Raw genomic sequence first — 16306 nt, 5'->3', positions numbered from 1 at the left:
TTTTAAGAAAATTTTAACATCAAACGAATATAACTTTAAAACAAATAAAGACAAAGTAATTTAACAAACTTTGTTCGGAAGAATATTCATTAAGCTTTAAAATGAGACCTTCTAAGGCTCATCTGTATGCGTAGAAGCCGAGTTACGATTGATAAAGCTTCGAAAAATACTTATTTTGCAATCTGCAATTTGCATTGTGCACTAATTTTACAATATCTTGAGTTCTAATTGTTGGATTTAAGTTAAGTGAACGTTTTTTCTTTATTTTTTATTAAAGAACAAATTTTACTTGAAACATTATTTTTTATCTCTTTTAGTTTATGAGCCAAAGCCTTATAAACAATTAAATTGTTTATAACAATTTTTTGACCACTCGGATCGAATTCCGCCCTCGAAATTCGTAATCAGCAGCCAAAAATCCATAAGAAACCGTTGAGTTTGTCTTTCAGAATTGAAAAGGACACGGTGACCTCTATTTGGCGCCTAGACTATAAAGGAATCTAATTGTTGCCATTTTAAAGACTGGAATTTGTATTTTTGTCAAAAAATATTCCACGTGGATTTTATGACGACTCCCCTCCAGTCGTCATAAGTGTAGGTTCCCCTCCACTTATGACGACTATTCACCATTTAAACCACATTTTTGAAAATTCGTGTAACTTACCCGTTCTTTGATTATGTAATTTTTTTTTCTACTTAAAGATATTCTAAATGTTTATAAACTACAATATTTTAAAAATTTGGCATTAGGATATTTGACTATAATAAATAATTTTTGTATCTGTTTTTAATAGATACATATTGATAGTATAACTTTTTTACTTTATAGTACTTTCATTTGGCACCCGTAGTATTGCCATATCTCATTATTTTCTGTCTTATGTTATTGCAAAAAAGATCTCTGGGATAAACAAATAGAATAACTTTTAAACTAATTAATGGATCGGTCTCAAATTGAGGGTTTGTTAAGTAGCCCAATGTCCAACTTTGACTGAAGCACCAAAGTTCTTTATATAGTATTTTTACTACAAAAACGTTATTACGTAGGTCAAAATTTTTGACGTAAGAGAACTGTCAAAACATTAGAATGTGACTTTTCATTATTGCCGTGTTTATAATAAACATAGCAATAATGAAAAGTCACATTCTAATGTTTTGACAGTTCTCTTACGTCAAAAATTTTGACCTACGTAATAACGTTTTTGTAGTAAAAATACTATACGTTATTTTTAGTAAAATTATTAACAAATAAATATTTTCATTTATTTTGCAGTTTGCTAAACAACAAATTGACTTTTTACCTTTCAAAAGTCGGCATTATGAAAATAATGTTCTTAATCTAAAAAATCAAATTTTGTAATTTTATGTCAACTATTTAGCTTTTTAGTGGGGTGCAAAAAATCGAAAAATTTCGCTGTTTTCGTACTAAATTGATAATAATTAAAAAACGGCTCCGAACTCTAGACAGGAAACAGGTAGGTTTTCATCCTATATGTGTACAATAACTAAAAAAGTTGTCAGATATCTGGATTATTCAGTGTTCCGAACATGGTCAATTTTTTGCTTATTTATCTGGAGTATGAAAAGAACAGCATAGAGTAGATGAAAATGAAAATAATTGTAAAACTAGTTTTAGTATCGGAGAGTATTGATTGTTTATATCATTAATTAAAGTTTGAATAGCATATTATACGATTTAAAAACTTACTTAGCTGTTTTGAGTAAGGGGTGATTAGACCCTACCAATTTTCTTAATTGCAAGGCAACATTAGCAATTTCATCACTAAGTAACCATCTCAAACTGAGAAAACTATTTGGATATCCCACAATTTTTTCTGCCTCACTAACGGCCCGATTCCAATTGGGCTTCTTTGTATGTTGCACATTTGCACTTGTAGATTTTTCCAAACGACTTACACATACGAGACTAGGTCTAATTATATAGTTTTTCTGGACTAGAATCGCGGATAATTTCGATAGAGACATTATTATAGACGACGAACAAGTCAACAAACAAACAGAAAATATTAAGTACTTAGTTAAGAAAGTCTGCAAGGTGATGTTAGTGAAAGTGTGTCCTACTTTTCAGTTTATGATGGCTTCTTGAAATCGACGAATTTTAAACAAATTGTAACCTTGCATTTTGCAAAAAATTATATTTATAGCCATTGATATGGTTTTTTACTCGTAAAATACAATACAATAATAAAATACAAATGCAATATAAAGTTTTGCTAAACTATAGATACTTAAATAATAATTCATATGTAATCAGTCTAACAGGGACGGATTCAGAACAAATAAACATGGCTAAATATTTACGTAAAAAATGTTTTAATCTTAAACAAGTAATTCACTTGTTCAAGTGATTAGTAACTAATTGGACTACATAAGTTTTCGTAAGTTTTCACCCAACGTGACTGAAAATAAAACCGGAAGTCCATATTTGAAATTTTTGTCGATTGATATACGTTTTCACTAATTTCAAGTCATTGTTGGCAAACTTTCGATCATAACTTTTTAACCGGAAATGACGTCAAAACTGTAACTGTAAAGACTTAAGCTCGACTTTTTGGTACGTGTCTAGTGATATATCATATATCATATTATCAGGCACGTAGCCAAGGGAAACTACCTCGGCTTTTGTACCAAGGCAGCAAGTTTATCCCCAAGCTATTATTACCATTTTTGAAAAAGTGAACGTAATTATTATTATTTTTTACTAGGATTATTTCTGTTTTTATTCAGTGTACGGATCAACTTACATCCAATTTAAAAATCAGATTTAGCAAAAACGAAAATATTCTATCAGCATTTCAAATTCTTTTACCTGCATTTGGCTCTACAGAAAAAGCAAAATTGCTAGAAAATTTGGCTGCCTATTATGGTAGGGGAGCAAAGTATGCTAAATTTGCAGTCACTCGAGCGTTATGGGGACCTATTGGGTTGTGATTATTAAGTCCTAAAACCAAAAACAGTTAATTAAAATTTTCCATTTTAGTGGGGACTTTCCACTTTTTAATTAAATTGTCCATTTCCAACAATCGTTTTTTCCGATTATAGCGTCATATATCCATAATTCGAAAAAATATCTCGAATAAAAGTTGCTTATTTTTACGTAAAGAATCCAAATCTGCAATAAAAATTTGGGGTTCCCATTTAAGATTTTAAAGTAACCCCCCACCCCACCTCTATGGGGTGTCGTGTTTGGTACCATTCGATATATTTTTCAAAAACATTTTGAAAGTGTATTGTGCAGTTTTTCGATCTGATGTTCATTTTGCGAAATATCGCGGGGTTTGTATTTAAAATTTTAAATTTACCCCCCACCCCCTTAGTAATTCATTAAACCTCGTATCATAAAGGTTGTGTGTTTCCGTGTCTTCTAATTATCATTTGATAATTAAGTCGAAAATAAATAAGTGACAAAAACTGGTAAGATAAAAATCCAAATTACTGTTTTGTTTACAATACTTTTAAATTGGGTATAGTCCGGGCGCTTGGTTAGAAATAATGAAGGGCACCTAGCGACTATTATAATTGTTGGTTCTCGCTAAAATGATCCAACAAAATGCGGGTATTCAAACATCTAATGAGGTATTGTTAATACAATAAAATAGTACCCTCTTTCAGGAAAATTATGCAAGGTCCCAAAACGAACAAATGATGTACGCGGCATGGAAACAGACGGAAATGGAGAAGAATTACGCTACGGATAGAGTAAATCAGCTTCAACTCCAGTTAGATAATTTACAAAAATTAAATGAAAGCTTGCAATTAAAATTTGCAGATCTAGAGAAAAACTTAACCAAAGAGAAAGAACCTAAGAATGATGAATATCAAACTGATGAGGAAGAATTAGCTAAGGAGGCAGAGTGGATACGTGTCAATTACAAAAAACGTAAAATGGATACATCATTGACCCCACCACAAAAAGAGTCATCTGCCCAACAAAGAGAAGAAAAAACTAGAAAAACCCAACTCCCACCTCCAATAATTGTGGAGAGTATTGTCGAATTTAGCCAATTCCATGAATTAGTCAGGCTACATACTACTAAATACAAACCAGATGAAAGTACTTGGAGACAAGAGCGCTAAAATTAATGTCGCTAGTGAAGAAGACTTCAGGAAATTAACCAAAAAGTTGGGTGAAATAAATTATCCATGGCATACGTACGAAAATAAGCAAAACCGACCAATTAAAATTATAGTCAATAAGTTACATCATTCAGCCAGTAAAGATTCAAGATATGCCAAGATGTCAGGCATATGGACACACACAAGGTTACTGTGCGAAAGAACCAAGATGTGTCCGCTGCATGGGAAAACACCTAACAGCCAAATGTGAGAAACCCAAGGACGCACAACCTAAATGTGTCCATTGTGGAGAAGGGCATCCGGCTAACTATAGAGGATGTATCGTGGCAAAGGAAATACAAAAAATAAACGATAAATATAACAAGAAACAGACCTTACCCAGACAACCACAAAGAATGCATCCAACACCTGTAGAAAATCTAAAACAAGAAGAACACAAAACAAGAACTTTTAGCATGGTAGCAGCTGGTAAAAGTAACGAAGAAAACTATAGTAGTCAAAAAGATCTGAAAATAGAACAAACACTACAAAAAATACTGGAGAGAATATAGCACCAAAGGAGCGACTTCAATGCAAAACATACGCAGTGGGGGCCACGACTGACTACCACCAAAGGGAAAGAATTTTTGGAAGCAATGAAATACATAAAATGCGACGCAATATCAACGGGGAAGCCAACATACTGGCATACTGACACGAATAAAACCCCAGACCTTATCGGCTTCTTTGTAGTCAGAAATATTTCAACAAGTTACATAGAGATAGAAGAGGCATTGGACATGAACTCGAACCATTCTCCAATTATTCTCACACTCAGTGGCACTGTTATCAAAAAAGAAAGACCTCCTAGACTTGTTAACAAAAATACTGACTGGAAAAGTTTCCAGATAGACCTTGAAGAGAAGATTAACCTCTCAGTTCCATTAAGAACCGTTGATCAACTAGAGGCAGAAGTAGAACTACTCAACAAAAATGTACAACAAGCTGCTTGGAACAACAGCAAGAACAGTGTCGAAAGAATAAAAGGAAATCACTACCCGAAAAAAATCAGAGAAATGATAACCGAAAAAAGAAAACTGAGACGCAAGTGGCATCAGTCTAGAGCACCAGTTGATAAAACTAGATTAAATAATGCCACACAAAAATTAAAAAGAGAAATTCAAAAAATTAAAAACGAATCGGTTAGCATCTACCTAAGTGAACTATCAAATGATAGCGCTACTGATTACTCATTGTGGAAGGCTACCAAACGATTAAAAAGGCCAATCTTACAGAATCCACCAATTAGAAATACTAATGGTAGCTGGGCAAGAAGCAATATACAAAAGGCCAACAGGTTTGCTGATCACCTAGAAAATACTCTTCAACCAAATGAAGAACAAGAAATAATTAACTGGGAGCTCCCTGATCAAGATGAAATGGAGATTAGCCCTGTAACTCCAAAAGAAGTATATTTGGAAATAAAAGAAAATATAAATCCAAAGAAAGCTCCTGGATTTGATCTGATTACTGGGGAAGTGTTAAAGCAACTTCCAAGGAAAGCTATAATAAAATTAGCACATCTTATAAATGCCTCCTTTAGGATGTAGTACGTTCTTTAACGGTAAAATATTGCAAAACCTCTAAATTTTAAAGAACCGCTTGGATTGACATGCAATTTGGCATACACATAGCTAATAAGTCAAACAAAAAAAGTGATATGTGCCGATGTGTGCTTTTGCCCTGGGGGTGGTGCCTCTTGGGGGTGAAAAAATATTCGTCCAAAGTAAGTCCGGAAATGAATAAACTGACTAATTTTAAGTAAATTTTGTTCTATAAAGTTTTTTCACTAAGTCAATACTTTTCGAGTTATTTGCCAGTAAATATGTTCATTTTTTCAACAAATTAACCACGCTTAAAAGGTCCGGAACATTGTTTAAATAATAAAATGTCAAAAAATGAAGGAAAAATTCGATTTTTTTCTTGGTTTTTTGATTATAACTTTAAAAGTATTCATTTCTGAGAAAAGTTGTACTGACATAAAAGTTGTGTAATTAAATTTCCTATAATACAGAATTGGTTAAAAATTTAAAAAATAGTCACCCTTGTTGCAAAATGGCAATAATTGTGAAAAAAACATACAAAAGCAAGTATTCGCATTTTACGTTTTTCAACCATTTGTGCTACATTTAGGACCTTCATATTTCACCCTGAAAAACTTTATGATATAGTTAAACAATACTGTAAATTTCATTAAGATCGGTTCAATAGATTTTGCAAAATAAATTTTGCAATCCAGCTTTCGTAAAAAAAATTCATTTTTTCAAAATGTTACAGGACTGAAAATAAAGCAGATAGCAAGTTGAAAATTTTTTTGCATATAGAAGTTTACTGTACCTTTCATTTGCAATTTTGCAAAATTAAAGTAGATTAACATCACGGCGTCAGGAATTTTTTTAAATAAACATTAATTATTGGTGCTACGCGCAGGACAGCGGATAGTATGCTCTGATTGGGCATTCCAATGACCTTTGATAATAATTGATACATTTTAATTTTTATTACATTTCGATATAAATAAATAAATTTGTTTATTGCAAAATAAAAACACATACTCTATCCTTTGAAATAACACTTTTATTAGCAAAAACTTTCTTTGTTCATATATTTTAACTTAAATAATAAAAGCTTATTATTTTTAAACATATGCAATTGTTTAAACAATATTTCACAAACAATAATAAAATTAGTTTGATTTTTGTGGAATTAAAATATTAAGATATAACAAAATATAGAGTAAGAAAATAATAATTTTCTGACGCCGTGGTAATTAATCGATTTTAATTTTGAAAATTGCAAATGAAAGGTACAGTACACTTCTATACGCAAAAAAATTTCAACTTGCTATCTGCTTTATTTTCAGTCCTGTAACATTTTGAAAAAATGAATTTTTTTTGCGAAAGCTGTATTGCAAAATTAATTTTGCAAAATCTATTGAACCGATCTTAATGAAATTTACAGTATTGTTTTACTGTATCATAAAGTTTTTCTGGGTGAAATATGAAGGTCCTAAGTGTAGCATAAATGTTTGAAAAACGTAAAATGTGAATACTTGTTTTTGTATCTTTTTCGCAATTATTGCTATTTTGCAACTAGGGTGACTATTTTTTAAATTATTAACCAACTTTATATTGTAGGAAATTTAATTAAGCAACTTTTATGTTAGTACAACTTTTCTCGAAAATGAATACTTTTAAAGTTATAATCAAAAAACGAAGAAAAAAATCGAATTTTTCCTTCAATTTTTGACATTTTCATTATTTAAACAATGTTCCGGACCTTTTTGAGAGGGAGGATAACTCAAATATTATTATTTGATTTATTTTCAAGCAATTTCTGCAAAAAAATTTGAGTCACCTCTCAACGTCCATCTCAAAACAGATGCGCACTGGACTATAAGTATTTTGACGAAAAAACATTTTTAGCAAAAATATAGCCTGTAAAAATTTTTAAAAATGGTATACAAATCACGTCTCTATACCTAGTAAAAGCAGAGTTATAGCTAATGAAAAATAGGTTCATTTTCGTCAAATTCCAAATTAAATACTTTAACGTGAAATAACCAAAAATGAAGCACATTTCGGGGAAAACTCATTACAACTTATTTAGAGTGTTTAAAAAAAAGCTTCATTTTTGTTTTATAAAAAAAATTTCTAGCATCAAAAGTAAATAAGTTACGCTAAAAATAAAGTTATTCCCTTTTTTTCGGTAAAAAAATCGGGAAAATCACCCCCTAATTAGTATCTCAAATGAACTTAATCGTTACGACTTCACAAGTTTCTTGACTCGCGTATGTATTTTTTATATGATATGTAAGTTTCCTCGGTTCAAAGTCCTTATTTTTGAAAGGGCTGTAGTTAAAAGGGTTTGAACGAGTCACTGATCACGAATGTATGCAAATTTAGAAACACCAAATCTTAATCAATTTTTGTCTAACAGAAAAACTAAAAAATACATGATACTCAGAAAAGCAATGCTGACTTTTTTTGTTTTCCGAGATTTTTGGTATCCCTAACAATTTTTATGTTATTTTGAAAAAAAAGCATATTTTTCAAAATTAAAATATTTAAAAATTTTACTTTAAAACCAATTTTTTCAAAAATAAGCACTTTGAATCGATGAAATTTACAGATCATATAAACACAACATAAGTAAAATAAAATAAAATAAAAATGTATACCATTTTTATTCAGTTGCAATGCGAAGGCAAAACAATCTTACTTTTCAATTAGAATACGGAGTGCAATCCAGCTCTCTGAGAGAGCGCAGGCTTGTTCTCCATATCCTAACTGATCAGCACCGAGAGCTTTTCCCACACATTGCAACTGAAACAAATAGGGTAGGTGACTAGCGTCATCTGGCAATTGAAAGATGAAGTTTTTCAATCCTAAAAGCAACATTAATAATATTGAAAATATTAAAAATATTACTAAAAGATTTTTAAATTGAAAAACTTATTGGTACACTTTCCTGGTGACACCTCCAAGGCTTCTACAATTTGCAAGCCAAATGGATGCTGCAGTGAAGACAAAGGGAAGGAATTCTACACTACGCAATTCACATCCCCGTCTGCAGCTTGGTAAAGTTCCAACGGAAAATGCACCTAGTTACTCTACGGAGTAACTAGGTGTAAAATAAGTAAAATAATTTGTGGAGCGGTAAAGATTAATTTCATTTAAGTTGCTAATTAGGGGTGGTCTTCCCGATTTTTTTTTTTGCCAAAACAAAAGGGGCCAACTTTATTTTGTGCGTAACTTGCTTAAATTTAATGCTAGAAACTTTTTATAACACAGAAACAAAGCTTTTTTAAACACTTTAAAAAAGGTATAATGGGCTTTCCCCAAAAACTGCTTAATTTTTTGGATATTTCACGTCGAAATATTCTATTTGAAATTTGGTGAATACGAATCTATTTTTCATTGGCTAAAACTCTGGTTCTACGAGGTCCAGAGACCTAACGCGTTCACCATTGTTTTTTACTTTTTTACAGGCTATATTTTTGCTAAGAACGTTTTTTGACAAAATTTTTTGAGTTATTTGCGAAAAACCGTCTAAAAATGTGGTTGTTTTGTTGAAAAATGAACATATTCATTCGCAAATAACTCGATAAGTGTTGACTTGGTGAAAAAGCCCTGTAGAATAAAAGTTACTTAAAATTAGTCAGTTTACCCATTTCCGGACTTATTTTGGACATGTATTTTTCACCCCCAAGATGGGGTGAAAGTTGAAAGTCACCCCCGGGGCAAAAGCACACATCGGCACAATATCACTTTTTTCTTTGACATGTAAGCTATGCGTATGCGAAATTTCATGTCAATCCAAGCGGTTCTTTAAAATTTAGAGCAAAAACCGTGAAAGAATGTACTACTGAGGTACGTACCAAAGATATGGAAGGTGGCAGAAATTATAATGACACTAAAACCAGGAAAACCTCCACAAGAAGCTTCTTCATATAGGCCTATTTCACTGTTACCTGTCATGTCTAAGTTATATGAAAAACTACTCTTGAAGAGACTAAAACCGATTATAGAGGAAAAAAATCTAATTCCTAATCATCAGTTTGGGTTTAGAGAAAGCCACTCAACGATAGATCAGGTGCATAGAATAACAAATATAGTAGAAAAAGCTTTAGAAGAAGGAAAAGTCTGTTCTGCAATTTTCCTCGATGTAGCGCAGGCTTTTGACAAAGTGTGGCATGACGGATTATATCATAAAATGAGATGCTACTTACCAAAACAATATTCGGAACTACTAGAATCATATATATCCGAGAGATACTTTCGAGTTAAAAATGAGGAAGCATATTCAGAATTAAGAGAAATTAAAGCTGGAGTTCCACAAGGAAGTGTCCTGGGACCAGTGCTATACCTGCTCTATACCAGTGATATTCCATCATTAGAACCTAACACAATTGCGACATTTGCAGACGACACATGCATTCTAGCAGTCGGACAAAACCACGAGGAAGCAGCAACCATGCTACAGAATTCTGTTGACCAAATTAACATCTGGACCAGGCGATGGCGTATCAAATTAAATGAAACAAAATCTGTTCATGTCAATTTTACTAACAAAACAGAACAACATATCCCAGTTAGTATAAATAGAAACCAAATACCTTATGCAAACACGGCAAAATATTTGGGTATGACATTAGATTCCAAGCTACGTTGGAAAGCGCATATTAAGAAAAAAAAGAAGAATTAGAAATTAAGTTCAGAAAGATGTACTGGTTGATGGGAAAAAAATCCTCTCTGTCTACTTATAACAATATGTTATTGTATAAGCAAGTCCTGAAACATGGAGGCTGTAGAAAAGAAAGTAACATCCAAATTATACAACGACATCGTAATAAACTATTAAGAAACATCGTCAAAGCTCCATGGTACTTCAGAAACTGTGACCTTCATCGATACCTCCATACGGTTATCCAGACAATAAGTAAGTTTGCCGAGAGTCATGAACAAAGGCTCTCCAACCATGTGAATGTCGAGGCCATCAATCTCCTAGACAACGCCAACCAGATAAGAAGACTTAAGAGAACGAAGAGGTTCGAGTTAGTGCAATAAGTTCAAGTGCGTGAAAGTGAAAAAGCAGAGCAAAGTGCGGCTAAAGTGAACACGTTAGCTAGTAGTACTGTAATGTATTAGAGCCCAGGGAATATTGTTGAATATGACCTTAGATAAGTTTTTTATAATATTTTGTATATAGAACTAACTTGCTTATTGATCATAGTAATGATCAGATAGCAATAATCTTAAGATTCCTGTTGGAGTTTTATTAAATAAAAAAAAACCTACCCCCTTCTGTGGCGCTCATGTTTAGTACCATTCGATAGATTTTTGAAAAATATTGAAGACGTATTTTTTAGTTTTTCAATCTGACGTTCATTTCGCGGAATATTCCCTTTTTTTGTGAAACTTTTTGACTCGCCCATTTCCTTACGCCTCGCTCAAATCGTCAGATTTTCGAAATATAAACTCTTTTGCATGTACTTAACTTACCTTATCTTAATCTGACAATTTCGAGTATTTTTAAGGATAGATTTTTATTTTCGGGCCCCCTTAACGAACTTCCCTGTGTTAAGAGCCAATATATGATAGGTACCAGGTTTCTCCCCATATGATAATCTGACGCGCTCGAATAACTGGAAAATCCCCGCTTGGGCTCCCCTACCATTACTCCCGAAACACTTCAGCACTGCAGCAATAAAAGCTGAATATGTATATGTTATGGTGTAACTGTAATACAATATCATCTTTGGAACCAAATACCGAAGTTCTCCACGTAATGAAACATTGTAATAAAGATTTGTTCTTTAAACATTTACAAATTCCTTACAATTTTGGCAACTACAACAGCCAGTGTAGAATCTTCGTTCTCAACAATGAAGCGAGTAAAGACTTTACCCAGAAACAAGAGAACGAAAGACTCAGTTTATTGGCTCTTTGTTCCGTTCATTGGAACATCGAAAGCCAGATATATAAATATCAAATCATTATCACAGATGTTATAGAGCGAATAGCATAGCTGAGGTGCAATTGGGCGGGTCATGTAGCCAGAATGGAGAACGGTGGTAGACCCAAAAAATTACAGTGTGGAGACCACGAACGGACAGAAGAAGTAGAGGTAGACCACCTACACGATGGACAGACAACGTCAAAAGCCAAAGTGCTGTAAGCCCAAGATCGACAGAGCTGAAAGAAATTAGGGGAGGCCTATGTTCAACTTTGAATGCAGAAGGCTGGATGGTGAGGATATATCAAATAACCCAAAATTATTGAGTAGACAGCTGAATAGAAGACCAGGTGTACTCTTTTCTACAGAATTCTCTATTTCGTTAGTAGTCACTAACATCATCAGGGAAGCTAAAATGATATTGAAGATACAATGGTGAAATTAGCTATTAAAAACAACTTTACTAGGGTGAGATTGTCCCTTACCGTCTAACCTAACAAAAAATTTGAGTTGTATTTGGACCCCCTCAAGAACATTTCATGGCTACGTGCCTGCATATTATGTAGGTACTATTTAATTTTGATCGAAAATGATATAATATATACATATCTTCCTATTCCTATGGACGGAGCTTAAAATAATAATTATATGGCTTGTACTATTTCGGCGAATTTAAAACAGTACTTCTTATTGCAACTCTGGAACCGGAAGTCGGAGGTCAAATTGCTACCTTTAAAACCATTTTTGAGTATAAGTTTTCATTCGACACCTCATTCGTAATTCTATCTTTTCTAATGGCGAAGGAGTAGTGTTCACGGACAAACAGACATGAAACCGGAAGTATATATTATTTATTCTCTTCTTGCTGAGGCACTTCGAAATTTCCAAAAATATATCGCTTATTTCATTTAGGTGACTTTAGAACAATACTTCCGATTGCAACTCTGAAACCGGAAGTCCGAGGTAAAATTTCTCACCTCTAATACCATAATCGGTTTATAAGCTCTCATTCCTCATCTCATTTGTCATTATATCTGTTTTAATAGCGGGGAGTTATATTCGCGAACAGACGGACAGACAGACAGACAGACATGAAACCGGAAGTACTTACATATTTGTTCTCTTCTTATATCGCTTGAACTATTTCGGCGACTTTTTAAACAGTACTTCCGGTTGCAACTCTATAACCGGAAGTCCGAGGTTAAATGCAATCCCACCCTTATATATTCCATCCTTAGGTTATGACATGAGCAATTATGAGCTTTCATTCGACATCTCTTTAAACGAGGCTTGTTTTTGTCATTCTATCACCCGTGTTGAGCTGCCCCCCCCCCCACTTGCAAAAATTAAAAAACAAATAGCGCTGATTTATGAGCTTTCATATTCCGCAAATTAAATTTTGAGCTCGTTACACTGGGCAGGAATTTAATATTTTAAAGGGGGGCTGACTCATCCCCCCCACTACTTAAACATAGGGATATTGAATCGATCTTTGGGGCAGAATTACGAACTATTTACGAGCTCTTGAAATGATATAGTTTCGATTTTTGAGCTCACCCCCTTCACCCCCAAACAACCCTTTAATTAATTTAACTTAAGAGAAAAATTCTGAGAAAAATTGAAATATATCGTATTGCGGATATAATTCGTATAGCTTATACGCTCTTAAATCACGCGCATTCCGATTATTGAGATACAACCCCTTCGCAAGAACACCACCCCATCTTCCCGGCTTAAGAGAGAGTTGTACTTAAAAAGCATTAAATTAATTATTTGGAGACTACACATCGTTTAATAATTTATGAGCTCCCAAAATAGACGCATTTAGATCATTAAATTTCAATTCCTTTTGTATAGTGCAGTAACTGAAGGTAAAAATCAACTATTTTGTACCTTCAATTTCGGTGAACCTTCATCAATATTCACGAAAATTGGTGAGTGGTTAGAGGATACCTCAAGAAACAAACGTGACATGGTGCCACTTTGCGCCTTTACCCTGAGGGTGGATACCGCCCCTTCTCGAGGATGAAAATTATTTTATTAAAAATAACTCCACAAACCGATAGAAGGACAAATTATAAAAAAAATTTGTTATATAAAGTTATTAAAATCAGTCAATACTTTTTGAGTTATTAAAGATCAAAGAATTTAATTTTTGGATTACTGAAAAACTGTAGGTTTTTACAAAAAAGTTAATAGTAGTTTAATTCGTATAGAATATATTCTAAGAATAAACTCTTAAATCATGCACATTTCGATTATTGAGCTACAACCCCTTCGCAAGAAAACTACCCCGGTGAGTGATTAATCTTCCCGGCCTAAAAGAGGTACTTCCCGATATTTAAAATAAATTAATTATCTGGCGACTACATATCGTTTAATAATTTATGATCTCGCAAAATACACGCATTTCAATTATTGAATTGCAATTTTCTTTCTATAGTGCAGTCACTGAAGGTAAAAATCAACTATGATCTTCGATTTCGGTGAACCTCTATTAATTTTCACGAAAATTGGTGAGTGGATAGAGGATACTTCAAGAAACAAAAGTAACATGGTACTAACTTGCGGTTTTAGCCTGGGGTAGATGTCACCCCTTCTCGGGGGTGAAAATTACTTTATTAAAAATAACCTCACAAATGAATATAGGGACAAATTCTAAGCAAAATTTGTTATATAAGGTTATTAAAATAAATCGACATTTTTGAGTAATTAAAGGTCAAATACCTATTATAATTTTCGTGAAAAAAAAATGCATACCTATTTAGCGATTTTTCATAAATAACTCAAAAACTGCAAGTTTTTACACAAAAGTTTTCATCGCCAAAATTGAAGCTAATAAACAATATAATAAATTCCTTACTAAAAAACTATTTAATATTAATTTAAAGTAAGTTATAGGTAATTGAATGTATTTTTTTTTCTGCGAGTATTCAAATCTAAGGACCCAAGTTTAAATAACGGAAAACGACGCATTTTATAACACTTATTAAATACTTGTCAAACTACTTAGAAATACCTATCTAATGGACTCCAGAAGAAGTTGACAGCATCAAAATTTATCCAAAAAATGTTTTGTTTTTTTACTCTGTTAATTTTTATGATATCAGGCACATCCAACTATTTGAAAGGTAATTTCAAGAGCTATAAACCTGTAGGTATTAGATACATTTAATCTTTCAAATACTTTATTTTTTAGGATAGTAGGTTAAAGGGCTCCAGTGACATTGTTCTCACAGTAAAATTTAGGCTTAAACGTTTCTATCTTGGTTATTTTGATTCATACAGAAATCAAAAGGCAAGTAAAATCTTTGCTAATAGAAAAACTCAAATTTCGTTCTCTATCATTTTTTACGTGTATCGAGTATTGTTGAAATGATTATCAAACGCAAATAATTTACAAAAATTTGAAAAATTTTGATTTTTTTAAATCATATATATATTTTTTAAAAATATGCATTCTATGTGGGTCAAAATGTTTAAGGTCATTACTTATGCTAAAGTAAAGAAAGTTTTATAGGGATTATTAAAGATTTTAATTTTTATGGAAATGGCGTTCGTTTTATTTTTCACTTTTTCCTAAAAAATTCAAAAGGGTTTACTTACTTAATTTTGATGATATCAACTTCTTTCGCTGCTCACTTAATAGGTATTTCTGAGTACTTTGACAAATATATGTCACCTCTGTTTCTTGAGGTATTCTCTAACCATTCACCAATTTTCGTGAAAATCCATGAAGGTTCACCTAAATTGAAGGTAATAGTTTTGATTTTTACCTTCAGTGACTCCACTATACAAAAGAAATTGCAATTTAATGATCCAAATGCGCGTATTTTGGGAGCTCATAAATTAATAAACGATATGTAGTCGCAAAATAATTAATTTAATTCATTTTAAGTATGACTCTCTCTTAATCCGGGAGATGGGGTGGTTTTCTTGCAAAGGGGTTGTAGCTCAATAATCGGAATGCGCGTGATTTAAGAGTTTATTCTTAGAATATATTAAGCTATAGGAACTATATCCGCGATACGATATATTTTAATTTTTCTCAGCATGTTTCTTTTAAGTTAAATCAATTAAAGGGATGTTTAGGGGTGAAGGGGATGAGCTCAAAAATCGAAACTATATCATTTCAAGAGCTCATTTTTAAGCCCCCCCACCACTAAAATATTAAATTCCTGCCCAGTGTAACGAGCTCAAAATTTTTAATTTGCGGAATATGAAAGCTCATAAACCAGCGCTATTTATTTTTTGATTTTTGCAAGTGGTGGGGGCAGCTCCACACGGGTCATTCTATCTTCTATCTGGTCTGATATAATGAGGGAGAAGTTATGTTTACAAAATCTCTGGTACAGACAGACGTGGCAACGTTTTTACATTTTTTCAAAATGGATGGAAACAATATTTACAGTATACATACAGTATACATACAGTATGGTGCAAATGTTTGGTACAAATTCGTTATTTCGTAAGCCAGCGACTTGGAAAAATCCTGAAACCGGTCAATTTTTATTTTTAAATTATGATTTTTTTGAGATATATATGACGTGATCCATCAAGGCGTGATGACGCATTCGATGATTTTTTTAAATGAGAATAGGGGTCGTGTGCTAGCTCATTTCAAAGATAATTCAATTCTCTAATCAGGAATATAAACATTAACCTAATTATTTATACAGGGTGTCCAAGAAAAATTTTCTTGAATTAACGT

At 32.6% G+C, this 16306-nt stretch overlaps 1 protein-coding gene across 1 annotated transcript in view; it reads right to left on the bottom strand.

Moving 5' to 3' along the window:
- The window catches only part of LOC114336497 (all trans-polyprenyl-diphosphate synthase PDSS2), a 99698-nt gene extending 97511 nt beyond the window's left edge, over positions 1–2187 (bottom strand). The window contains exon 1 of the mRNA XM_028286873.2: positions 1709–2187. Coding sequence (XP_028142674.1) covers positions 1709–1986 — 278 coding nt within the window. The 5' untranslated portion in view covers positions 1987–2187. The remainder of the gene's footprint in view (positions 1–1708) is intronic.
- Between the last annotated feature and the right edge of the window lie 14119 nt (positions 2188–16306).

This window comes from Diabrotica virgifera, chromosome 8 (assembly GCF_917563875.1).
Source record: "Diabrotica virgifera virgifera chromosome 8, PGI_DIABVI_V3a".
Classification (NCBI taxonomy): Eukaryota; Metazoa; Arthropoda; class Insecta; order Coleoptera; family Chrysomelidae; genus Diabrotica; species Diabrotica virgifera.
Note: the sequence above shows the minus strand (reverse complement) of the source record. Positions and strands in the feature narration are given on the sequence as shown.